Genomic DNA, 27,011 nt, shown 5'->3' on the forward strand with positions numbered 1-27,011 from the left:
TATTTTTTACAAGAGCTTTTAAATTAATTGTGTGACAGACCTGATTGCCCAATATGGGCATACTGGACGGACCTCCATATTATACCAGTCAAGCCGGGATATGGTGTCCGCCGGTAAAATCGGGTCTGATAAATTTATCATATTTTATTTTTGTTGCTTTTGTTTGTTTTATGTACCTGTTACTAACATTAGGTTTAAGTTACTTTGTACTTACTAACATCTATGGATTTCAAATCCGAAATAAATTATTATTCATTCATTCATAAATTGGCAACAACGATATAGCATCTTTCTAAATGAATTGCTTATTTTATTATGAGACCAGCTCCAACATGTTTGTGTATTTGTCCAATGTTCTGTTATATTAACACTTTCACGGACACGGACCAGATACCCTGGGTCATTGACGTTTCATTCATAATGGTATGACGCTTTAGTATTGATTGATGACGATATATGAGCGCTCAAAAATTGGGACGAAAAGTTTGAGAAATAACGATGCATGCTCTGTGATTAGGCTACGAACTGGCAACATGCGGGTTTGTATAACCCGGCCGCGATACGAATCACCTCGCGCTAAAGATGCTAAGACGACGACCGTACCTACGTAATTTTGAAGATTTTTTTAAATGTATAACAAAGTGAGCGTCTAGTTTTCGTCGTATTTTTGTATGACACACTTTATCTACGGTACTTATATATCAATGCGCTTAACTTTAGTTTATACGATAGCGATATTACGAAAATAGTATATAATATTATATGACATTCTCTCGTGTTTAACAGTTACATTATATATATATATTTATATTCATTATAACATCCCGTTACTTTCGATTTTTACATGATAATGTCGGGTTCAAACCCATATAAGGCTTGTCGATCTAAGGCACTCTTTATTATAATATTCCATCACAAATTATTAGCACCACAATACAGCATTTTGTGCAAAGGCAGACGAAGCGTTTCTTTCGCTATCATTAATACAATTTCTAAAAAACGAATTAACAATCATTGATTACTTTAACATTTTTAACAAACTACTACCATAAAATGACATAAATAGCCTATACAGGGTGTTAGTGACCTCGTAACGAAAACTTTGCGGGATTATTTAGACCATGATTCTGATATCAAGTGGAATTTTCCGTCGCAAAAATATAGAACTGAGAATAATTAAAAAAACAAAAAGAACATGAATTTTGCGACGGGAAATTCCACTTGAAATTAACTTAGAATCATGAGCGTAATCATCCCTCTCAGTTTCGTTACGATGTCACAAACACCCTGTATACGTTCTACTTCTGGGCACAGGCCTCCCCTCGATCAACCGGAGGGAGTATGGAGCACTACTGCCAACTTAACGAATTTTAGTTCTCTACGATTTGTTAGTCGACTCGATTAATTCGTACTCTAGACCCCAATTCTTCAACGATTATTGCTTACTACATTATAAACGTTTTTTAAACAACAAAATAATATTTACAATAGACTAGTAACAAACGTAATTTATTATAAAAAGTTATTTTAATACGATTCCAAAATTATATTTACATTTTTTTTAAACTGTGGATGATACACTCTAGGCTTCAAGCAAATATTAGAGCAAATCAAGCATGGCGCTATGCAAAGTATGCGTTTGTATATTATAGTGCATTTATGTAGGGTGCTATAAAAGTCTGTGGAACTTTTTATTTTTTTACACTAGGTATTCATGCGATTAAAACCCATCATTATCTGTCTGGCGTTATCCCGTTTTTTTCACAGGGTTCGCTAACCTAACCTGAGGTTTGACAGTTGAGGTTAGTTCCGGTTTCTTTAAACTCACAGACACATCACAGACATATATTCAGCTCAATATTTGAACTACATCCCTATACACATGCCTCAGTATTGCATTAGTAATTAAGTAAAATTTTGTACCAACATGTTATATCTAAAATCCTACGTGATATTGCCATTAAATTGCTTATCATATGTTATATGGAACGGATCTGCCGAGTCACAGTCAAGTTATAAAAACGTGAGTTAGACACACAGGAAGCATTTGTTAATGATATTATAGTTTGCTAATAACAAAGATAACACATTTGTAAGTGCAATTATTTATCAAAAACCGTATATCCCCGCATTTCTTCGGTATTCCTAAAAGGACAAAACATTAAAATGTTAAAAACATTTATCAAGTTGTTTAGCACAAGTTGTTTTAAGTAATGAAACGGCTTTCCAATCAGACATAATACAGGGTGTTAGTGACATCGTAACGAAAACTTTGAGGGGTGATTGAGGCCATGATTCTGTGATGATATCAAGTGGAATTTTCCGTCGCAAAAGTATGGAAAATAAAATAATTTAAAAAAACACAAAAATTTTCAGGAATATTCAGACTGAAAATTCCACTTGATATCAACTCAGAATCATGGTCTGAACCACCCCCCTCAGTATTCGTTACGGTGTCACTAACACCCATACCTACTTGTATGGCTACCGTATGTACTTGTGAGGGGTGTAAGTGACATCGTAACGAATACTGAGGGGGATGATTCAGCTGATTATTCTGAGTTAATATCAAGTGGATTTTTTCATCGCAAAAGTATAGAATTGAAAATAATTAAAAAAAAAACATGAATTTTGCGACGAAAAATTCCACTTGATATTAACTCAGAATCATGGCGTGAATCATCCCCCTGAGTATTCGTTACGATGTCACTAACACCCTGTATATATATTATTCGAAAACAAATGTTAGGTTTTAATATACATACGTATACATATACATCTCTATGCTGAGAATGGTTTGACAAGAAATATTCAGTTTCAAGTTAATGATTACATAGATGTGACAACTTTCTATTATTTACCATAAGCTCGTAGATTCCAATGTGACTAATCCCTCCGAAAAAACTTAGATAATAAACTTGACTGCAACCCCGACCAATCCAAAACCGAAGCCCTACTGCAGAGTGCACCATCCGCGTAATAGTCAGAGGTTGACAATCCCATTATCGCCGTAATACTCGGCGACGGTATCATCACCGTCCCTTATGACTACTGTAGGATTATTCGAGCATTTAGAAGTATTTGGGGAGCTGGTCGACTTACATCGTTGGCACTCGACGACGACCAAGGAGTTTGTGTCGACGTCTGTTTCTGTGCTGCTTGTGCGCCGAAGGTTAGGGGACGCCTGTAGCCGGTGGTCGAGAATCGCGCGCCATAGTCGCAATTCTACGCCTAGTCTGAAATTACGTATGGTTATAAATACTTTATATATAAACTGAAGAGGTCGGTGGCGGTAAACGCGCTCGGTCTGCGATTGTTGAAGTTAAGCAACTTTCGCAAAGGTCGGTCATAGGATGGAAGACCACAAAAAAAAAAGTTTCCGTCTCGAGCTCCTCCACGTTAAGCCGTTGGTCCCGGCTGCATTAGCTGTCATTAATAACCATTAATCCACACTATGCCCGCATGATGGTTTAAGGCCCGATCTCCCTATCCATCCATAGGGAAGGCCCGTGACCCAGCAGTGGGGACGTTAATGGGCTGATGATGATGATGATTATAAACTTAAGTCATTAAATAATCCGCCCCTGATTATTCCCGATGCAAAGGTGGCCATAACGCTCGCCGTATTACCGCGCTGAACAGCAACGGCCAACCTTTGCTCCAAGAACGGACCGAAGCGTGAGTTACCCGTGTTTTCCCTGAACCTGCGACCTAACTCTGAAATGAGGATTGTGGTGTCTGCCCCAGCTACCAAAAGGTCTCCACAGCAACGGGCACGAAATCATACAGTGGCGCCAGTGCTGCGTATTTTTTTACTCTTACACAAGTTTATAGTGCAAAAGACACAGTAAATATGAGTTATTGTATTTATAGCCTTTTTAACAAACATAAGACGACATATATTTGCCATTGGGTAGGTCAATTCCAGTTACATATCACTTTCGCTTTTTCAACTTTCATCACAATATGATAAAATATACATGGTATCTGGTTCGGAACAGAAATGCAGCTGGTTTAGAGTACTCATAACCTGGGCTTTCTTTAAAAGCTCCGTACATCCACTTCATAAATCTTTCATCCGTTTCATTAATCGTTAGTCTTCTTTCTTCCATTCTCTTCTACGGTCACGAGTACTAACATGTATACACTTGGAAACCATGTCACATTAACTTTTTTGAATAATTAAACCGTAAGTCTCATTAAACGTCAAATACGTATGATAGTGCGACAGGGTTCTAAAGTGGATACATGATATTGCTCATGACTGTACATGTTCGAACCGTTTAAGCATACATTTCTCAATACATGCCCTACATCTTCATTCGTACCACAATACACAGCCTTACTAATGAATAATAGCATGTAATGTTTGCTATTTTCCCTTCCACGTTGCTGTGCCTAGCAGGGTCCATGTTTTAGCTCTTATGAATATGTAACACCCCATTAGACTACATGGAACGCAATCAGCTATTGAGTATTGAGTATGTCGATACGAACTTGAGGTTGAGCCTGGAGATGTCCTCCCGCTGCGCGTGCCGCAGCAGGTCCGTGAGCGTGAACTCGTGCGCAGCCAGCGCGCGCGCCGCCGCCGCCGGCACGCCGCGGGACGACACCCACTCGCGCAGCGGCCCGTACAGCTCCGGGTCTAACTCGGATTCCGTTGGGGATCTGCTCCTGTGAAAGGTATCGAAATATTGGCTGTAATTAGTACTTTCTAAGGTTGACACCTAAGGGTTCATTATCAGGGGCCATAAGACCAGACCAGAAGAAGTCATCACACGAGGTGTCAATCATTGTTAAACTGACAAAGGCCCCCGATATAGCTGATGATAAAATACAGAATAATAGGTATGTGCGTGGTGGAGTATGCTCCGTATCCCCTCCGGTTGATTGAGGGGGGGCCTGTACCCAGCAGTGGGACGTATATAGGCTGTTTATGTTATGTACGTATAGAACGGTAACTCTCCGTCCTGCGCCAATTCGTATCAGGCGCCGACTTATCCCGAGTAACACGCAGTCTATCTGTCTCGCTCGCACTTACGCGTTTTGCGGCACAAGGTAGGAATGAGAATTTATGCGCGTAAGTCAGTCACAGTCAGTCTGCGCGCTACCTTACTGTTATTTCGATTAAAACTTTACTTTTTCGAGCTCATATCCCACAAACAGTGAATACAGGTTTCTATGTAGCTATTTACACTCACCGAACTTTATTGTCGACCATTTCACGCAATAATTGTGTTTGCATTCTCTGCTCCTCAAGCATTTGTCGTAATAGGGCTTGATATTGTTGATAGCTTTCCAATAGCTCTTGGTGAAGCCTAAAACATATTGACATATTATTAGACTTGTATATAGTTATATAACATTGCTCTAGCAAATAACGGTTCTGTGTAACAGAAAAGGATAGAAGCATAGGAAAGTGCTATGATGTTCTGCCAGATGTGGTTTCAAATTCAAAACTATCCTTATTCAATAGGTAACATAGTTACACTTTGAATCGACAATTTTTACAGAACGAACGTCTCGCCTAAAACTACTGCAGCTTCTCACAAACTGTATAGCCGGCGAAAAGAAGCTGCAAGAAAGTTTAATCCTAAGACACAACTGAAACTAACTTGTGGTTCTCCTGGCGCAGTTGGTGCAGCGTGTGGTCACGTGTGGAAGTGGCGGTGGACAGTGCGGAGGGCGTCGCGTTGTCCTGGTTACCGTTAGCGCCCACGCCACCGCCGCGTCGGGATTCGCCCGCTAGGTTCGCGCCTAGCTCTGGAATATTCAAATAAAAAACAACATTGAATTCAGTGATTTAATGTAGTGACGAGAATCGACAAAGGAATGTCCTGAAGGTTCAGACATGTAAAGGGAATTAATGAAAGTAGGCTTATGAAAAAGGTTTATTATGCGGGTGTCAGTGGTAGGGCGGGAAGAGGAAGAAAAATCTCTCATTCATCTAAAAAAGCAATGTTGCAATTTGACATTTGCGCATATAAAAGTAAGTGCGCAATGCAATCAAATGTCATATAGCAATATTGCTTTTTTAAAGGAATTGCTCTGATGTGGCCTTTTTAACTCCCGTGTACTCTATCTATTGGAATTATCTATGGTACAAAACTTACCAGGAGATAAAACAGTAATGGCGGCTTGAACCGCATTCCTGACGAGGTTGTCAAGCGCGAACATCCAGTGTGGCTTGATACTATGCATCCTCAACACAACATTCACCGCTTCTTGAAACATGTATATGGCTGAATGTAGCTCGTTTATCGCGTTGGCATCAAAGTCTAATTCCTCCTTTAGGGAAGTTATAGCTTGCTCTATGACGTTTCTGTTCTGATCCATTATGTAGTCTTTGAGTGCGCGGCGGAGGGTTTCGAGATGGTTCTGGAAGGATTGGTTCCGTTATAATACAAAGGAAATATACGTTCTACTACTGAGCGTAGGCCTCGCCTCATTCTATCGGAGAGGGTATGGTGTATGGAGCATTTACCATCATAACGCTCTACCTACGTAGTGTGGAAGTTTCCATTTAGTTGTGACAAACTTGAAAGGCCAAACTTTAAAGGCCGAACAAACGACTATTGACTGTGCCTATCATTATGGGGTACTGAAAAGGATTTTCACTAACACAATGCCCATCAGGTGTTGAGTGTTCTTTGACAGTTCCCCATACTATTTGATTAAACAAACACATTGATTTTTTTATATTTTTACATTATAACCTTTTGTGCAGCGTTTAACTGCAAAAATCATAGTGTTATATTTATTCTCTCAGTTCGGAAACAAGAAAACTTGGAACGTGGAGTGTACGTTGCTCCACATTTTATAGCAATTTATCACGAATTTTAGTTGAACAGTATGGAGAACTGTCAACATTTGAAGCTTCTGGTTTTTATCCTCATTGGCTCTATTATAGACGGCGATACGGCTCACCACCTTCACGTGGGGCTAAGACAAAACTCGATGAAGAGTAGGTGTGGGTACTTCATTCATCATGATTCATGACTACTCCAACTTGGAAATATAGTCGTGAGCTTAAGTTATGTTACAATAATGTACTACTGCTACACAGAAGAAGCGACGCGACTGAGTATTTAATTATGTTGGATAGTAGGCAATATTTACCATGGTAAGAACAGTGTTCCCGAAGTCCTGCTGGACACTCAGCATCCATTTGGAGCATATTTTCTCACTGTCCTGCTCTAACACGCGCGAAAGAGTGAGACGGCGCTGCGAATCTTTCTTCAGTAAGTAGAACCCGTCGTGTTCCACGTCTATCGATGAACGGGGCACGTTTGTCATGTCCACCTGTGAATTAAATATATCATAGTAATATGACACCTTTTTTGCAGCTTGGGGCTATGCAGGCCTTATTTTCACGCACAGTATCAATACGTGGCTTCGACTTCAACACAACAACAGGGAGTTAGTGACATCGTGACGAATACTTTGAGGGACGATTCAGACCACGATTGTGAGTCGATATTAAGTGGAATTTTCCGTCGCAAACGTATGGAACTGAGAATAATTAAAAACACTAAAATGTTCATGAATTATGCGACGGAAACTCCTGGACCACGGCCTCTGTGGTCCAGTGGTTGAGCGTTGGGCTCAAGATCCGGAGCCCCGGGTTCGAATCCCGGTGGGGACATATCACAAAAATCACTTTCTGATCTCTAGTTAGGACATTACAGGCTGATCACCTGATTGTCCGAAAATAAGATGATTCGGAAGGCACGTTAAAACGTTGGTCCCGGTTACTACTTACTGATGTATGTAGTCGTTTCATGAGCCATGTCAGGGGCCTTTGGCGGCTCAATAATAACCCTGACACAAGGGTTGATTATTATTATTATTGCGTATGGCAGACAAAAATAAAATATCCTGCGTGGATCATATATCCAGCTTAAGGTCCCCTAGCCAATCCTATCCAGGTGGAATACCAACCTCATCAACCTTGGCTAGGGGTCACAACCCACACGATAAGAAGACGATGTCACTAACACTGTATATATACAGAAACAATGAAAAATAAATGGATTTACTCGTCACATAATATTATGTTGTTATGTTAATTCGTCTTTATGAATTTTCCTAAGCTCGGATGAGTGCTACAGAAATAAACACTTTATGTTACCTATGATGACTAATTTAAATGAGTGGTCATTACAAAAGTACATACCTCAGGAGAGAGTAGGCCTCCAGAAGAACTTCGTCTATTCAGTATAGTGTCGCTGCTGTCCATTTCATCCGTCGATGGAGTGTTCGGCATTGTGCTACAAACAAAAACAAGTTAATATTCTGGAACCTTCGAATGTTGCCATTTACATACAAAGCTTTTAATTTTAGAAATTGTGTTAGATATATGAGAAATCTGTAGTGAAATGCAAGAATCCCTTCTAAATTACTGGGTGCAAATTTTTCCTGAAGAATATTATATATATTTTTTTTCGTATGTATATATGTATGTTATGCCGTTGTGCAATTAAGTATTTTTGATTGATTGATTGATTGATTGATTGATTAATAAAAATAAAATATTTTTTCTCACAAAACATAATTAAAGTACAGAAAGTAAGAAGAACAATAAAAATATTATTTTGTGAGACTGGTGCCGAAACTAGATACAAAAGTATCTGTATTATAGCACCAGGGGCGCATTGGCGTCTCAACTTTATTGAGAAAAAAAATCATTATTGATACTTGTTGCGCATAGAGCCAGAAAAGCATAACACTGTGCAATCATTTATTTGTACACAATAAAACAGAAAAAAGGTATATACGTACAAAGAAAACAGACAGTACAGTCATGAGCAATATCATATACCCACTTTAGAACCCTGTCGCACTATCATATTTGACATTTAATGAGACTTACGGTTTCATTTGTCAAAAAGTTAAATGTGACATGGTTTCAAAGTGTATACATATTAGTACTCGTGACCGTACAGGCAAGTTTATCTGTAACAAAGATATCATTCGTTTCGGTGCATACCAGGATTTGAACTGTGACGTCCCAGTGAAGTTCTTCCAACTGAGGTACCACGGCTCTTTGTGAGTTTCTACGCATGTAATTACTAAATATTTGAACGTACATTACAACAATGAATTTAATCTATGTGTCTTTATTTTGAGTCTTCATATCAGGTTTCTCATATATCAAACCGAAAATTGAAGGAGAAGGATTGAAGTTGCATAAGTGATAGACTATTCAGGTTAAAGAGACTTTATTACGTATAAGCGTTAGTCACAGGTATATGAAAAGACTATTTGTTTTAATAAAAGGTGTATAAGGCGTGATTATCATAATACTAGGTGTCATGATGTGATGGTAATTGCTGGTTTCATAGGATGATATATTATGTAATACTCAATTATGTTTACTCAGTCTCAGCATTTTCGAAAGAAATATATCATTCTATGAAATGGCAAGATCTGTGCTGTTGGAAATCTAAAGCTTCTTATAAAACTTAGTATAATTAAAGCAATATCTAAATGTAGACTAAGCAACAAGACACAGGTATCTGAATTTGAATTAAAGTGCCTATTGATTTTTCTATACGATGCAAGAAATAAGTAAAGCCAAAGTCTTCGAGAATCGTGTAGAATTGACGTGAATACTTGTGCTGTGTACAGTCGGCAATGAAAGTTGAGCTAGTACAGTATACTCTTTACTATAATAGTAACTCTTTTTGCGTTGTATGTTTTCGATTTTATTCGCTTACATTAGAGGTTTAGAGTAGAACTTAGTCGTAATGTGAAATAAGGTATATTTTTTCTATCAATATTACCATTTTCATAACCCATTTCATTTTACGTTACGACAACCCACGCGGCACAGCAACCGTGACGCGACGTATATCGAGGGCTTCAAACAACAAATAGATAAATCGATCAACGTCGTACGGCTATTGGTCGAAGCCCTCGGTATAATTCGCGCCGCGCGGGGGTAGAACAGAAATATAAAGTGACCGTCTAGTGCAAAAGACAGGAAAAAAGCGGTTTATTTTGACAGCTGTCAAACGCATACGAACCACGGAAGAACGCAAATAATGTAAAGAGCTGTAACCCCTTCAATTGCCGGCCATACAAAATGGTGTTTACCTGCTGTTTGACAAGTCCGGTGGGCATATCAGTATCGGCGATAGCATCGACGAGGCAGTCCGCGTAATGGTGGGGTTCGAACGGATCGTTTTCACCCTACCACAAACACACACTTATGTGCAAAGCAATCGACAAATGTTAACATAATGTGTTATCAACTGCTGTGGACTGCTGGATTGGTAAAATACTACTTTTTGACTGGTTTAGCTTAGACAGTGAAAGTTGGATTGCCTAGCTACTAAAGTCGAGTGAGCGTGTGAGTCAGTTTTGTTGTGTGAACAATATTGCGAGTTGCTGTCATAAGCAGAACTTGAAAGCGGTTAAGGTATAAGTAACCTTACGCTACCGTTATGATACCGGCAAATTAATTACTACCGTTATTATAATTACTGATTTCCAATTGCACAGTACATATATTTTTTTTTAATTAAGTTCCTAGATTCGGTACCGTAATTTAAAATCAAACGGTTACGGAATAATTACTGTAGCGATTGACGGACCAATTGGAAATTGGTACCGTAAATTCATACCACCGCCGCGAAAATGCTGCACCGACAAGAGCGTGGCTCTTAAATTGATGATGATGGTGATGATGGATTTCATACCGGTAACATAATCTACCGCTTTCAAGCCTAGCTAGTGATCCAGCGGATAATTGACTTTTGTATGAAGTCGAAAGTCAAAACTGTCAGCAGCTAGCAACCAGTAGCTTGCACTGTGTAAAACAACTAGATTAGTTTGTACTTATGAGAAGTAAATTAGTTTTCCAGCAATCCAAAATAGTGTGACCTGTTATTATTAGATACTTAAAATAAAACAACATATAATTCTTCTGCGCCAGTACTGTTGTATCGTGTTCAATAATGTACCATTCCCTGGAATTTTCCCAAAGTGGGAATGTTCCCGTTGAAAATACTCTTTAATAGTAAGGACATAAGGAGGAGCTCGGTGGCGCAGCGGTAAACGCGCTCGGTCTGCGATTGTTGAAGTTAAGCAACTTTCGCAAAGGCCGGTCATAGGAAGGGTGACCACAATAAAAAAAAAGTTTTCATCTCGAGCTCCTCCGTGCTTCGGAAGGCACGTTAAGCCGTTGGTCCCGGCTGCATTAGCAGTCGTTAATAACCACCAATCCGCACATCTCCCTATCCATCCATAGGGAAGGCCCGTGCCCCAGCAGTGGGGACGTTAATGGGCTGGTGATGATGAGTAAGGACATTGGCTGCTTTTCTTTTTCAAATTATTATTTCTTGTACTCTGGTCTTATCTACCTAAAAGTTAGGTAATAAAGCTCTTTTTACATGAGTTTTGAGTCTTTTTTACTGCCAGGAACATTCCGAATCTGGAAACATACCCGAGAACTGCACATCACTGATCGTGTTGTATAGCTGATAACATATAGCTATGTCAAGAAATACTATTAGCCAAAGGTTGGACTTGTTTTTAACCGACTTCCAAAAAGAAGGTTATCAAGATCTGTATGTAGGTATGTAATTTCTTACATTTTTATATCCGCATAATTAATTCATAAATTTAGTAGCCAATTGAGTTCAAGTAATACAGTCTAATAGGACTGTATAGGTTTAGTATAACAGCACAGGTTTTACGATAAGAGCTAAAGCAAAACATTTTACTAATAGCAAATATAACGTGCAGTAAAGTTACTCATCACACTCAAAAAAAAAAATGTTTTATAAAAAGCAAATGTTTGTCATATCAAACTTACATAACTCGACGCAACTAGACAAATTCATAAACTAAAAAATCTATACGCAATGAGGGAGGCTACGTTCCAAAAAAATGGATGGCGCTGTAAAAAATCCCTTCGTTTAACCTTCTGATTTCATGGATAACAGATGCATCTTTTATCTTTGTTTTTGGGTATAAATGACGACCCTTTTTATAACACCGAGGATTTACAATACATATTCCACCCATTATTATTCATATTCCACCCATTACACTGATCAAATAAAGAGAAGCAATGACCCAAATATCAAGCAAAGACTATTTTTATACATGCTTCTGCTATTGCATTTTATTTACGATTAACTATGTAATGAGAAAATACGTGATTATCACGTAAAATCTGGACAGCGCCATCTATAAATTATATTCGGGGAACGGAGCCTGGAAAGTACCTCATTGTCAACGCTATAAACAAAACTAGTTGACATTTTTGAAATACGTGTAATATCTATTTTTGTAACTAATCTTTGGCGTTAGCTCTTATCGTTCAAAACGTTTTCCAAACACCAAAGTAATGTATGACGTTGATGACATGGCAAACATCACACAATGCGATAATGTTACTTTACTTCAGAGGGAAATTTTGAATAAAACCAAATGGAGGGAAGCCATGCATTATGTGGATTAAAATCGACGGATAGTGTAAAAAAAATATCAAAATTTTGAGTACTAAATTCCATGCGTTTATGTCACTACTCTAGTAACAGCATCTTTAGTGCTTTTAGAAACAAAACTCTACAATGCAGAGCCTTGTGGGCGTTGAGTCTTGTTTCAAATAGCGTAGATTCGCTTTTAAATTATTCTACGAGTAATACATTTTTACTTCATAATCACGGAACAATTCTAACAATATTTTTTTGTCTTTTTTGTCTGTGTTACAATTTGTATCTTTAATGACATTCAGTTATTCGTAGCCAAAACAGAACTATCTTCATATCGTGTGAGTGTGATGTGTCAGCGTCATTACTGAGCCGCCAAAGGCCCCTGACATGGCTCATGTAACGAATACATACTTACATCAGTAAGTAGTAACCGGGACCAACGGCTTAACGTGTCTTCCGAAGCACAGAACTATTATGCATATCGTCACTAAATAAATTATAAAAGACATAAAGAATGGCATTCGATTTTAGACCGATCACCAGAATACACACAAACAGACATCCCACGAGATATCCTGGAAGATATTGCGGTAGTGACTGCATGTCATGTTACTTCAATAAAACACAGCTACGAAAGAAAGTTTTCTTAAAATAATTTTATAAATGTACGCTGTTTGAAACCATCAACGACCACATGGCTCTAGAAACCAACTATCAAACAAACTTACTCGGTATCGGGCGAGCTAGGCAGGTTACCAGGCATGCACGGTTCAGAGATCTTCTTCTGTGGGTTGGGTCTGACCTTGTCAGCGGGCACGGATATGCTTCGGCTGTAGTCAACGTTACTACCCAAACGGTTGGAAGACTTTTTCTTTCTGTGGATATAATGTCGACATGTAAGGTAAATAGCTTAGAGCTTCCTCCCAAAAAGACGCTTGATCTAATCGAACGGATTGGTCTAGAGGAGGAGTTTTAAATATATGTAGGGATTTGGTCACAATAGAGCTAGCTAGGTCGCAGTAGCCATTCGGGCTACATCGGTTCGAGCCCTCTCTAGTATAAATAATTATAAAGTAAATATAATAATAATCTCCATTGTGTAACGGCTAGATCTTGATCACTTGGGACATCGGTACAGTGACGTTATAAATTGAAAAAATCGCATGGACAAGTAAAGAACCCGGTGGTCCAATGGTCCAAAACACTAGCAGCAGCGCCACACCGCAGTTTTAGCTGTAGTGTTGTGGAAGTTTCTCACCAGGATCCCGTGTGGCTGAAAAACCTGAGGTCTCTTGTTAGATTCCCATTCGGGTCAATTTACAAAATGAACTTTTCTGGACTGGACCGATTTCGGGAATTTCTCCACCAACCTGTGGTGGGGTCATTTGTCATTTTAACAGTAGATTAAACTCTTGTGCACAGCAGTGGGACATATATATTTAGGCTGTGTGCTAACGTGAATGTACTATAACAATCGTTGAAGACCTGAGCCCAGCAACAGTCGGACTTATATAGGATGATAACGCTTTTGTAATACAGCATATTTTACACTTTGATAATAAAATATGACATTGATACTAACTCGCATAGGAAGGAGTCTTCCAACAACTCAGCGGCCGTGGCTCGTTCCTCGGGTTCCGGTTTGAAGCATCGAATGATGAAGTTTTTCGCTTTCACTGACAACTCACTAGGTATTTCTGGGTGCATTTTGTAGTAGCCCACCTAAAATGAACAAGAACATGAGCTCACGACTATTTTCCAAGGTACAGAGGTTTCAGAGGTACATACATCGCACATAAATGTCTATTTTCCGCATGTACTATAAAGTGGTTCCTTAAGCGTGTAACTTAATTCCTTCCAGAAACCCGAAGATTACTGGAATCTTCTTTCTTAAGCAAAAAATACCAATTCTATAGTTATTTGCACGCACTCCACGAGGCCTCTACCCATATATAATGGTTCCAAATTAAAAATAAGATAAAGAATGTTTCATATCTATGGAGATGTGAAGTAGAAGGTGAAATTACAAGTTACCTTAAACACAGCTGCTTGGGGCGATCCCAGTTCAATGAACGGAGGTTTGCCTGTTGCCATTTCCACCACCGTGCAACCCAAAGACCAGATGTCTGCCTGTAAATTAAAGCAACATGATCTTTATCAATTCAATCCATACAGTGTAGGTGCTGGGTTCGATTCCGTCTGGGGAAACGTCTAACTAAAAGTTGGCCCTTGTTTGGTTAGGACATTACTGGTTGCAATCCTGATTATCTGGAAAACAAGATGATTCCGTGTTTGGGAAGGCTTAAGCCGTTGGTCCCAGCTACTACTTACTTTACTTGTTACATGAACCATGTCAGGGGCTAATGGCGGCTCAATAATAATTCTGGCACCAGGGTTGGTGAGAGCAGTCATCGACCTTGCAATCCTTACGACATAATATAACATAAGCGTGAGCCATATCCCAATTGGGGTAGTCAGGGGTACATCCATCGCAAGGTGTATTAAGTACCAACACCTCACCGAGCTTTCTGTTAAACCAACATACTAGTACTCACAGGAGCGCCATATCCTCTCTGTCCTTTATCTATGACTTCGGGAGCCATATACTGAAGAGTTCCAGCAAACGTCTCGGTAGAAGGACACAATCCGGCCAATCGCTTCGACGTTCCGAAGTCTGATATCTTGACGACACCGCTGTAAGTGTTCACTAGCACGTTATCGCCCTTTATATCGCGATGAACTATTTTCTGGTCGTGGAGATATTTTAGACCTGGAACAAAATACAAAAAATTTAACTCACTATCTATCATCTAGTCGACTAGTTCGGAACAATTAGTGAATATACTTCAATTTGAACAACATTTTACAAGAGCTTCAGTGCGCGGTAAGAATAAGATCTAAGTACAGCAGCCAGTGCTGAAACGTTCATCAGCATAGTGGTGTATAAGTCGAGATTAGGCTGATCGATTATTTTCTATCTAACATTACATACAAGATCACGCCTATTTCTCGTCGAGGTAGGCAGAGACGACGGAATTCTACTTCTTCTTCTTATCATGTGGGTTGTGTGGTGGAATACCAACCTCATCCACCCTGGTGTCAGGATTATTACTGAGCCGCCAAAGGCCCCTGATATGGTTCATGTAACGACTACATATTCTACTACGGAGTTCCTACTTACTACTATTTTGATACACCACAAAAATCACCTAAAAACCGAATTCCATTTATAAGTATATAAAACGAAACGTATATGAAACGATTGATGACCTCACGACTACGTGAGGTTATGTTTTGTGTTATTTTATGTGAAATAAGACATTACAAACCTTCTAGTATCTGTTTAGTGTAATAGGCGATGGTAGCTTCGTTTTCTTTGAGCGGTCCCCATTTGGAGCGAAGCAGAGCTGATAGCGATCCTCCAGGGACTTGCTCCATGAATATCTTGAAGTAGTTGTCTTCAGATATCGAACCCAAGTACTGAAAAAATATACAACAAATCAGAGGCCCGTATTGGGCTGGTTTTCCCTTCGCAGATTGGAAGGTCAAACAGGCAGTCGCTTCTGTAAAAAACTAGGTAAGACTAGCTCATACATTGTTTTAAGTTTACGCGGTTATTATCATAATCAAAGCACATAATAGCGGGTCCTTACCGCGTTTAAATGGGCATATGAGACTCCCGATATTTTCGAGTCATCCCGTGATCATGGCACTTGCAACAGTGTCGAAATATCGGGAGTCTCATATCCCCTTTTAAACGCGGTAAGAACCCGTTATTATGTGCTTTAATTAAGACTAGCTCAGCCTTCAGGTGGGGAGCGGAGAGTTGCTATTCTATACGTAGTATTATTCCTTATTCTATGGTTATGTTATGGTAATTGTAAATCTATCATTTTTCTTTTCGAAACACAACAATTATCATACCTGGACAATATTCCTGTGTCTCAACTGAGAATGCAATAAGATTTCTTCATGTAGAGGCTGGACGTCGCCCAGGTTCTTCTCAGGGATCTCCTTCACGGCAATCCGCACCTGAGTGTTGAGGTCGCGCGCGGCATACACCACGCCGTACGTGCCTTTACCCAGGACGACCCGCTTGCCAATGTCGTCTAGCTCGTACTCGAACTAAATGACAAATAAATTAACATTTATTTAGTTAATGGATCACTTACAGCTATGCACATTATAACATTTAGTTACAAGCGAACACAACATTTATCATAAAAAAAAACAACATCTAACATTAATCAGACACCAAAATTAATCAAGTAAAATAACAAAAACGGAATATTTTAGTCGTAAGATTTTTTTTGTCCTGTACTTAGTGATTATATATTTATTTTTGCAACGTTCATCCGTCAATTGTCTATGGATTATGCAGTTATGTAGCAGAAAAATAAAGCTTTAAACTTTAAAAAAAAAAACAGACATTGTAAAAAAATACTTAGAAAAACTACATTTTATCTTTTTAGGAATTGTAATCATGTATGATCATTTCAACCAAATCATTATTTTTCTTTTTTGTCATTTTGTAAAAAAAACATTATAGGCGGCAATGCGGCTCACTGCCTATCACGTTGGTGTAACAGAAAGCGCGGTGAGGTGTGGGTACTAAGTTCATCTTGAGATGGATGTACATCTGACTACCCCAATTGGGATATAGTCGTGAGCTTATGTTGTTGTAAAGTTTTAAATGTGATGTTTTTGTATTGTTACAAGTGTGGCGTCCTTTTTTAATAAATAATTTCTTATTTTTATTTAACTATCACAAAATTCTACAATACAATACAATACAAAAACTCTTGACTCTTTAATTTCTAATACCTTGAGTTGATCCTGCATGACACTAGTATCCAGTTCAGCAACCTTCTCATGGTCAGCTGTCAACTCCCCCAACAAGTCATGTAGACGCTCCCTACAACCTTCAGATGGCAGGAAGATTTGGAAGTCGTCAGAATTCTCACTCACGTACAAGAACAGACATCTTTCGTCACGTTTGTATAGACTGGAAAAGGAGAAACATACGATAAATATACACTTCTTAACATTGAATGTATCACTGTGGTCCTGAGGTTCTCTGGCTTGCTTCTCAAACAGTACCGGACATGCACCAATGAGTTATTAATTTATCTTAAGTGCAGTTTTTCACTAACACAGTTGGCTCGACCTATACATATTATGATAGACGGCGACACAGTTCACTATCTATCAAGTTGATCTAACAGAAAGCTCGGTGACGCGTGCGTACTTAGTTCATCTATTAGAGCTTCAACCGATAGACGTAGCATACACACACATACATACATGCAATTAAACATAAGATCACGCCTGTTTACCATTGGAATAAACGGAATTCCACTTACTACTACCTATATTATATTTGTCATCATTATGTACTTTTTATATAAAGCCGTTTTTTTGGAGCTCTGGTAACCCAATTGGTAGAACGCTTGCCTCTCACTTTGAGGTCGCAGGTTCGAATCCAGCACAGGCCTAAACCAATTATCGTCGAATTTGTGTTTCGAATTCATGTTTGGATCATAAATGATTATCACGCTCCCAGCGGTGAAGGAAAACATAGTGAGGAAACCCACATTCCCGAGAAATGTATTTTCGGAGGTATGTGACATAATCTGTATTGGGCTGGTTTTCCCTTCGCAGGTTGGAAGGTCAAATAGGCAGTCGCTTCTGTAAAAAACCGGACCTGTCAAGTCTTCAAGTTAGGTAAGCGGACCCTGTGAAAAACGGGATAATGCTAGGGGATGATGATGATGTACTTTTTATATAAATGTGATTTATTTACCAACCTGTAAGTCCGAATCATGTCAGAAGTGAACAGCCATCGATGGACCTGCCGACATTCTCCCTTGATGGACTCCAGGCAAAGGTTGAGTATCTCCACTGATTTCTGTTCCGCGCCCATGTTGACGTTTACGTATGATGGCATGTATACTTTAGTCGTTTCCAATATCAGCACCTTTTAACATATTTTTGGTGTAATAGTATTTACAAGGTTTATTTTACACTATTGTATTGTCTATGTTTTGTCTATTGTCTGTCTATTGTGTGTTTAACCGTTGGTCCCGGTTACTACTTACTGATGTAAGTAGTCATTACATGAGCCATGTCAGAGGCCTTTGGCCCCTGATTTAATATGTCCCCTGACACCAGGTTAGGTGAGGTTGGTCATTCACCTCACAACCCACACGATAGAAGAAGACTGTCTAGAGAAACAAATTATTCTGGGCCAGATTAAGGGTAAGCGTGCTAAAGGATTAGGTGGGTGGCCCAGGTACAGCAGGTGGGAGGGGGCCCTATACAAAGAGCTGTACATATCGTGGCTGACTTTGCTAACTGACGTCTGTATTTTTTTGCTAAAGTGATTTGTGTCTTATTAACAATTGCAAAAGATGCCAAAAGGTTCGCCAAAAATTGCAGATACGTCAGTTCACAACATCAGCTACGGTATGGCACAGGACCGAATCCAGTGGAGGAAGATTACATACAATCACGATCCTCAGCAGTGAGGGAACGACAAGAAAGATACAGTATATTTCACCAAGTAGTATTTTATCAAGGCAGATTTGATTTTATGACCAAGTAATGCGAAAGTCGCCAGTATGTCGGTATTCTACACTTTGGGGAGTGTGCACGCGATCTATACGAGCTCATTCCACCATCCCCCTTTTATATTCGGACTTCCAGACGTACGGCCGGGTTCCATCCCTATTTGGTGGATATCCCAACTATTCGCACAATTAAGCGCTTCGCATCGTCCTTCATTACGCGCACTACTAGGGAGTGGAATTCTTTGTTGTCTTCTGTATTTCCAAATGCATATAACCCAGGTGCTTTCAAGGCCAGAGTGAACAGGCACCTTCAGGGCGAGCTCGCTCCATCTTAGGCCTCGTTAGGACAAGTCTGGAGCTAAGTTCATTACCCATCAAAGGTAAAAAAAAAAGAATTAATGATCGAAGATCACAAGACAGACCCTTAGCCAGAGCAAAAAAGTCAGGAATTGCTACCATAAGGTTTCTGATCTAAGCCAAACCAAACCTAAGACCTTGAGACTTTTGCTGCTAACGTTTGCATTGGGAACGACTGTTATTGTGAAGGAATGTCCAGTATGTCTGGCACACCTTGGGCAATTTGCGAAAACACTATACAAATCCCGTTAGTACGACGTCAAGTCAAATACCAAAGAGTACTCTTCAACTTACCGGAAAACGTATAATATTGTCGCAGCTGCTCTTAGTAGCTTCGACGAAGAACTCCATCCAGAAAGAGAATATCTGCTGTTCCGGCGATGTCTCCTCGCTCTTCTTTCTAAACCTGTCAAACCAAATAGTGAGTCAGCTTGACATTTCACATGAGTGTCACCCAGTCAGTCAATAGCACACTCGCCTGTCTTACCGCTCACAGATCTAAGGCGGTGACAAGAGCTTGCGCGCGGAATATTATATGTATCTATAGTACATTACACGTAATCAGTGCCTTGTTTATCAAAACTTACAAGCCCTGTATTACAAAAAATCTTGTAAAAAATTTACAAGAATGTTTATCAAAACTACATATTATGTAAATACATGTTACAAGTATCATTATTCTTCTCCTTATTCTATCTGACTCATAATGTTTGTCATCTAAAAAAAAATTAAGAAGAATACATATCATATTTTACCTGTCAATAAGTTCGATGTTTCCAATAGTTGACTTCAGGTACCAGTTAGGTGGCTTGAGTTTGAACATACATTCGGCTGCTTGGATCGCTTTTACATAGTCCTGAGCTAACACGGATATCTCGAAGAACGTTGCCACATCCCAGTAGTCTTTCAAAGACGATAGACTACCTTTCTTCCCGATAAGATGGTTGAGTACCATACCTGGAAAAATATATGCGTAAGAATTTATCCAATGTGTCATAGACAAGCGCCATCTAGCTCATATTTTAAGAATGATACAAATTGGTGCGGGGCAGAGTTACCGTTCTATACGTATTATTATTCATTCTATGCCAACACTTTCGTTATGTGCAGTATTTAGAAAAGTAAATGGCAGTTTGCAGTTGACTTTGGCTTTCCACTTATTGGATTCCAACAGGTATTCCTCTGTGTTTATTTATGTTCACCCACAATCTGGATAAGGGTGCTGGTGCTTGTAATACAGGTTTTCCTAGCACAGGCACCAACGCACCTTCTATTTGCAATGTTATTTAAGAACCTTGTTGTGTAAACATTATGTACCCACAATTATGTGAAACATTTTGATATTTTTTTGACTGATAATATAAGTTGTTTAAGAACTGGGGTGTTTATAAATTATATTAATACGACTTATTTACCGATGTGTTGTAATTCCTGTGAGTTCTTGAAGTCATTGCCAGCAATAACCAATAATGTCGCTAGATTGATGCCTGCGTACTCATTGGGTTGCACTTCAAAACCTTGTCTGTACCTGCAAAGTATTATAAGAAAAATATATTTTACACATACACCAGTATTGTCTCAAACTAGTCATTTTCGGTGGCCATTTTGAGTTCATATCGCATTATTATTTATTGTTTTCAAAAAAAAAAAAACATATTGATTTGTGCATTAGTAGTTTGATATCTACACTCAGTGAGCTGCATTCTTTAAAGGATTTGAGGATCTAGCCAAGTCGCAAACATTTCCATGTGTACGTATAATCGGTAACATATAAGCCATCCGAATTAAATAAACAGCTTGCGTCAAGAATGATGCGTAACTGCGACGCGTCTTAATTGATGCGGATTATACGTTAGCGTCAAAGCGAATGCATGTTGGCTAGGACGTCTAGGCGGTTAGGGCGGTTTGAACTTTATCACTGAGCAAGTGTCACTTACCAATGTATAGCATTTTGCAAGCTCTCGCTGTCAGAATGCTGGGACTCGACGAACTTGTCCTTGTAGATACGGCCGCAAAGGCACAGCATGTCCGGGAAGCGATTCTCCTTCTTCTCTAGCGCTTTCACACACACCTTCAAAGCGTTTTCTCTATCGCCTTCTTTGTTGCGCCTGCGAATAAAGTACTCTTACACCTACTCGTGTCTTCGTCTATCGTGTGGGTTGTGAGGTGGATACCCTGGTATCAGGGTTATTATTGAGCCGCCAAAGGCTGACATTACTTACGTAACGAGTACGTGCTTACATCAGTAAGTATTAACGGGACTTCCGACGTACGTATCATCTTACTTCCAGACAAGGGGTGATCAGCTTGTAATGTCCTAACCAAACTAAGGATCACAAACTGACCACGGTAGTCGTGTGATAACGGTAATATTAATCATTGTTAATAACTCAAAACGCTATCCGCATATGACGCGCGGCGCGATAAAAGGAACAACTCTATTGGATATCTAGTCGCGCGCGATATTCGTGCATACTATGGCTACTAAAGTTGCAGTTGTAGATACAAGTTAGTCAAAGTTCTAATTACATCTTGAAGTGTGGTGACACAAATATCCCGGCGATGAGTAAAATTTATTGATAAGTCTAAAATGTATGCTGATTGTCAACGATCGCGACGACGCCGGCGCGGCGTAATATAGCCAACTAATTCATAAAGTGTCCGATGCGCGTGAAGTAGAGCGCAAGCTCAGCGTAAAAAGGAAATTGAGTATGTAAACATATCAATATCATTTTACATATATCATTGAAGCATGATAAGTTATTCTATTTATTGATGATCTTTACTTTAAATTAATGTTTTTTGATCTTCTTCTTCTTGTCGTATGGGTTGTGAGGTGGAATGCCAACCTCATCAACCCTGGTGTCAGGGTTATTACTGAGCCGCCAAAGGCCCCTGACATGACTCATGTAACGATTACATACTTAGATCAGTAAGTAGTAACCGGGACCAACGGCTTAACGTGCCTTCCGAAGCACGGATCATCTTACTTTCGGACAATCAGGAGATCAGCCTGTAATGTCCTAACCAAACTAGGGATCACAAAGTGATTTTTGTGATATGTCCCCACCGGGTTTGGAACCCGGGACCTCCGGATCGTGAGCCCAACGCTCAACCACTGGACCACGGAGGTTGTCATGTTTTTTGATGGTGCTACAACTAACAATCAATATTTTAGTATACAAGTTTTTAAAATGAATGTAGGTATCACTTTCCTGCAGTGGAGCAGTATGGTGTATGCTCCATCCTCTCTGGTTGATTGAGAGGAGGCCTATACCCGAGTGTAAGACGTTAGGCTGTTCAGGTATCTATGATACAGATGTAATTGACTAAAAAAATAGATTATCATAATAAAAAAATCAACCTTACCTATTCATAGCGAACGCATACATGAACCGTATAATGGGCATGTTAACATAGTTCTTCCGGTTCATGATAGTTTTCAAGTCATCAACGACTTGCACAATGGCGTCATAATCCTGTATCTCTCTGTAGGATATCAGCATATTGAGGATTGTGTCTCCAGACAGCACTGCTGGGTCGTCCAGTCTCCGTCTCATTGCGTGGAGGACGTTGGACAACTCCTGGCCACTGTATATCTCCCGGGCTTTGCGAAGGTCCGACAGGAATTTCTCTTGGAGATGCGCTCTGAAAGTAATTAAGGCATTGGTGAATAGAGGAAAATTTAATATCTTCATAAAGTATGGTAATCAACTATTGTCCGAAAAATCAGGAGGGTCTTAGAAGAATAGTAGATGCACTTAAAATTGTAAGTTGGTAGGTCCGTATCGCACAGTGGGTCCGAAACTGTGAATTTATTGTGACATTTTTAATTGATATCAGAAAGAAAACAACATTTATTTCCATATTGGACGCCACATTGACAAACTCAAGTTTACTTAAAAAACAATAAGACAAAAATAATTAAAGATACAGTGACATTGTAACGAATACTGAGGGGGATGATCCAAACCATGATTCTGAGTTAATATCAAGTGGAATTTTCCGTCGCAAAATTCATGATTTTGCTAGTTTTAGACATTGTAACAAATACTGAGGGGGATGGTTCAGACCATCATTTTGAGTCGATATCAAGTGGAATGACCTGTCGAATAATTCATGAGAATTTTAAATTATTTTCAGTTCTATACTTTTGCGACGGAAAAATCCACTTGATATCAACTCAGAATCATGGTCTGAATCATGCCTCAAAGTTTTCGTTACGATGTCACTAACACCCTGTACATCAATCACCTGAATTACACATTGCTACACGCCTGAACTACAAAATAAAAAAAAAAGGATCTCCCTCAGCATAATGCACTGACACGTGCTTAGCACGGGCCGCGGGACTCGTGTTATCACATTCCTAACTAAACATAATATATACAAGAAAATCTTTAAGAACTTCAGCTGTGTGTGAAGTTTCTTTACACAATGGAGTTTGACTCGTATCTCTCTGATTGAGTGGAGATCATTTCTGAGATGAGCTATTTTTTATTTTACATTGTCACTTTAATTCGAACTCCTGCATGCACAAACTTTTTCAAATATTTGTAGTTATTTGTTGGCTTACTTGGTTTGAACTTCAACATCTTGGAGTATATTTTTCAATCGCAGTGTGAGGTGTTGTTTAGGATCAGCAGCTTCTTCTCCTTTGAACTTGGTAGCCGCTGGATTGGTTGTGACACAAGTACCAGCATCTGTCAACTTGTATGACACAAACAGGAAATTCGGAAGTGATATCTGAAATCATTCAAAAATATTAGCACATAGGGCAAGGAGCTGACTCAACTCCCAATAATAAATGGAAGAAGCTTGTTTACGTTTACATGTAGTTTAAATACATTCACATTGGTCCTGATTGGAATCACACCACTAATTTTGCTGGAGCACACACCATCTAATTTTATTTTAAGTTATACCTGTCATTAGGAGGTGTCTGTAGTACCACTTGTACCACTTTTATTTTTTTGTGACATGCAATAAATAAATATGACTATAAATAAATAGGTAAGATATAGATAGCATTTGCGGGACAAATCTAAAATAAATTAAAAGGTTAAGGTGATAGACCCATAATGAATATAATAATATGTAACTTACAAACTTGTACACCATCATAGTATGCAAATAAAGAATATTGAATATTAAAGTTGTAAGACTGAATGATCTTTTTAAATCCAAACCCCATTGTTAAACTATTGTCTCAGGTTGTTTGTTATCTACCACTGAAAAGTTTTATTTGAAATCCAATACTAAAGCTATATAGCTATCAGTTTTTTTATTTTATAAAGTGTATGAGTTGTGGTTCTTTTTACACTGAACATAAGTAATAGGGGCATATGTGAAATGAATTCAACAATTGATTTACAAAAAACGACAGAATAATCGAATAAAATGTATGAGATTGACAAGTTACTTTTTGGTCTTTTTTACTTGAACTTGTGCTGACTAAAATCTCAGTGTTGTTGGTGACAGATAATTGGGTAGTTTCCATGGTCGAAGATAAATTATGAAATTCTGATTACTAAATAAAGACATATCTAAAGGTGTCATAAAACATTTTGTTTTTTTTCTATTGAACTTATTTATGAATTTAAATAAATGAATATGTAATAATAAGTGCGACATTTTGCCACGTTTTTCTATGACGTCATGTTACTTTTTTAAACAAATTCCATAGTAATTTCGTGTTTTGACTTTAAGTAAAAAGTAACTGATTTGACTAGTAGGAAACTACCTTCTTGTACAGAGAAGGAAAATTGGATATAATAGCGTGTCTGCATCTTACAATAGTAAAAATGTCTGCCAGTAATTGAATAAGGTATAAGGTGTCAGATGATTGAGCACAGGGCAATTGACAAATTGATAGTAGGTACTAGCTATTGAGAGATCTACATCCAAGGCCATCCAACATTATTGCATCTCTTGACTAATACTATTAACAGAATTCTTCAAGACTAAGCACTGAAGAATATATTCTACATTATAGGGTAGGCAAAACCCCAACTTGTCACTATAAAACTCACAGCCACATTTGGTAATTTGCCACTTTTGGAGTGTCAGTCATAAGACCAAATGTCCTTTTGACCAAACCCCATTGTGCAACTATTGTGTTTGGAAAAACGGCCCTTTTTAAACACTCTATATACGTCCCACTGTTAGACCAGAGAGGTATGTATAGAGCATACTCCAGAAAATGTCTAATGAACATATTAAGCTGTTTGTGTACATAGAAATGTTTAAAATCTGATTACCTTCAGCCGAAGTGTTGCATCGGGTTCAATATCATTGTACAGAAGAACATTCTCTTTCATGTCAAAACTCTCACGCACCCCAAGATGGTAGAGTAGAGAACTCTGTTGGAGTTGCAGGCTTAAGTCCACTAGTGCTACATCTGCATTGTAAAATGTATCTAATACATTTGTCTCCCCAAAGTCCAATTTTTCAAACTGAAAAAATATTATTACAATTCAAACATTACCAACATACTCACGCCCATAATCCCTAATGAGGTGGACAGAGCCACAAGACAATCAAAGATAACTTGCAGCCACAATCAATATGTTTCAACATCACGCTAAACATCACATAAAATCCTCATCTTTGGGCAATGTTCGTCAGAGGACCAATGACCTTCACCATATATTGTTGGAATGTGCCCAGAATTCAAAAGTGAGAACTGTTTTTCACTCTTATGGTGTTATTTCCACTATCATGTAAGGCTTTTATTTTATATTGTCTGATTGACCAATCCTTTGCCAAAGGGGTAAGTACATGAAAGCATCTCTATGAGGCTGGCATGATCACTCAGGGTGTTTAAAGCCTCATTAAAAATTTTAGAAAATATATATTCTCTATAATTGTCTGGTACAAAGCATTATGCTGCAGAACCAATCATCTTAAAAGTACTTAATGTAAAGAATTTATCATAGACCAAATTGATATTTTCAGGCACATAAACAGGGCATATATTGTATAATCACTCATGTAAATCCCATGTTTAACAAATTATTATTTATCTTTGGTATTTGGTGAATAAATATCTTTGATATACCTAATATTACAAATGTTTCACTTAACCTTAACCTAGTATGAATTTAATGTTCTCCGCTAACAAAACCTACTTGGATCCAAACCTTCAATCACATAAAGGACAAACACTCACTGGTATATGATGCAAATTAGCATTGACCAGCTCAGAGGCTAGGCGAACTTCTTCTAGAGCCCTCTTTCTATGAGCTAGGTTGGTAGTTTGGGTGACATCCAAAACACAGGCAATATCCATCCGTGGCCGCGCGTTATTCGAGCCAGCCTGCACCGTAGCATTCGAGCCATCACTACATACACTTTCACATATACTTCTTACTTCGCCTGAAAACAAAACGATATCAAAACTTGTAAATAAGTTGAGTGCAAAAGTACGATGGTCACAAAACAACTAAAATAACACCGAACCTGAATCTTCCAACGCAGAACTGTTGCCACCGCCGAAGGTTATCATTTTATATTGTATAATCACTCATGTAAATCCCATTAAAACACATTTCACAGTGGTTTTACGCAGTTTGTTGAACAAAAATTAGACAACCAACAACAAGCACTCGTTATTTAACAAAATAGGGAAGTGCAATAT

At 38.7% G+C, this 27,011-nt stretch overlaps 1 protein-coding gene across 4 annotated transcripts; it reads right to left on the minus strand.

Annotated features, from left to right (window-relative positions):
- Window positions 1-263: 263 nt before the first annotated feature.
- On the minus strand, window positions 264-27,011 carry LOC126368363 (mitogen-activated protein kinase kinase kinase 15). Of its 4 annotated transcripts, XM_050012291.1 has the most exons (26): window positions 26,834-27,010; window positions 26,544-26,749; window positions 25,633-25,827; window positions 23,949-24,118; window positions 22,742-23,020; window positions 21,310-21,480; window positions 20,788-20,900; window positions 20,128-20,329; window positions 19,667-19,778; window positions 18,254-18,423; window positions 17,271-17,451; window positions 16,371-16,571; window positions 15,776-15,926; window positions 15,002-15,216; window positions 14,481-14,576; window positions 14,029-14,168; window positions 13,175-13,321; window positions 10,099-10,194; window positions 8,177-8,270; window positions 7,120-7,302; window positions 6,114-6,378; window positions 5,616-5,763; window positions 5,202-5,318; window positions 4,498-4,674; window positions 3,103-3,236; window positions 264-2,145 (listed from the first exon to the last, which is right to left on the minus strand). In XM_050012291.1, coding segments are annotated over exons 1-26 (4,011 nt in total). In that variant the 5' UTR covers window positions 26,880-27,010; the 3' UTR covers window positions 264-2,143. The 4 variants fall into 4 exon arrangements, with proteins under 4 accessions (XP_049868248.1, XP_049868246.1, XP_049868245.1 ...); XM_050012289.1 differs by lacking the exon at window positions 264-2,145 and having other exon boundaries at window positions 2,727-3,236; window positions 4,498-4,668; window positions 26,834-27,011; XM_050012288.1 differs by lacking the exon at window positions 264-2,145 and having other exon boundaries at window positions 2,727-3,236.

This window comes from Pectinophora gossypiella, chromosome 7 (genome assembly GCF_024362695.1).
Source record: "Pectinophora gossypiella chromosome 7, ilPecGoss1.1, whole genome shotgun sequence".
NCBI lineage: Eukaryota > Metazoa > Arthropoda > Insecta > Lepidoptera > Gelechiidae > Pectinophora > Pectinophora gossypiella.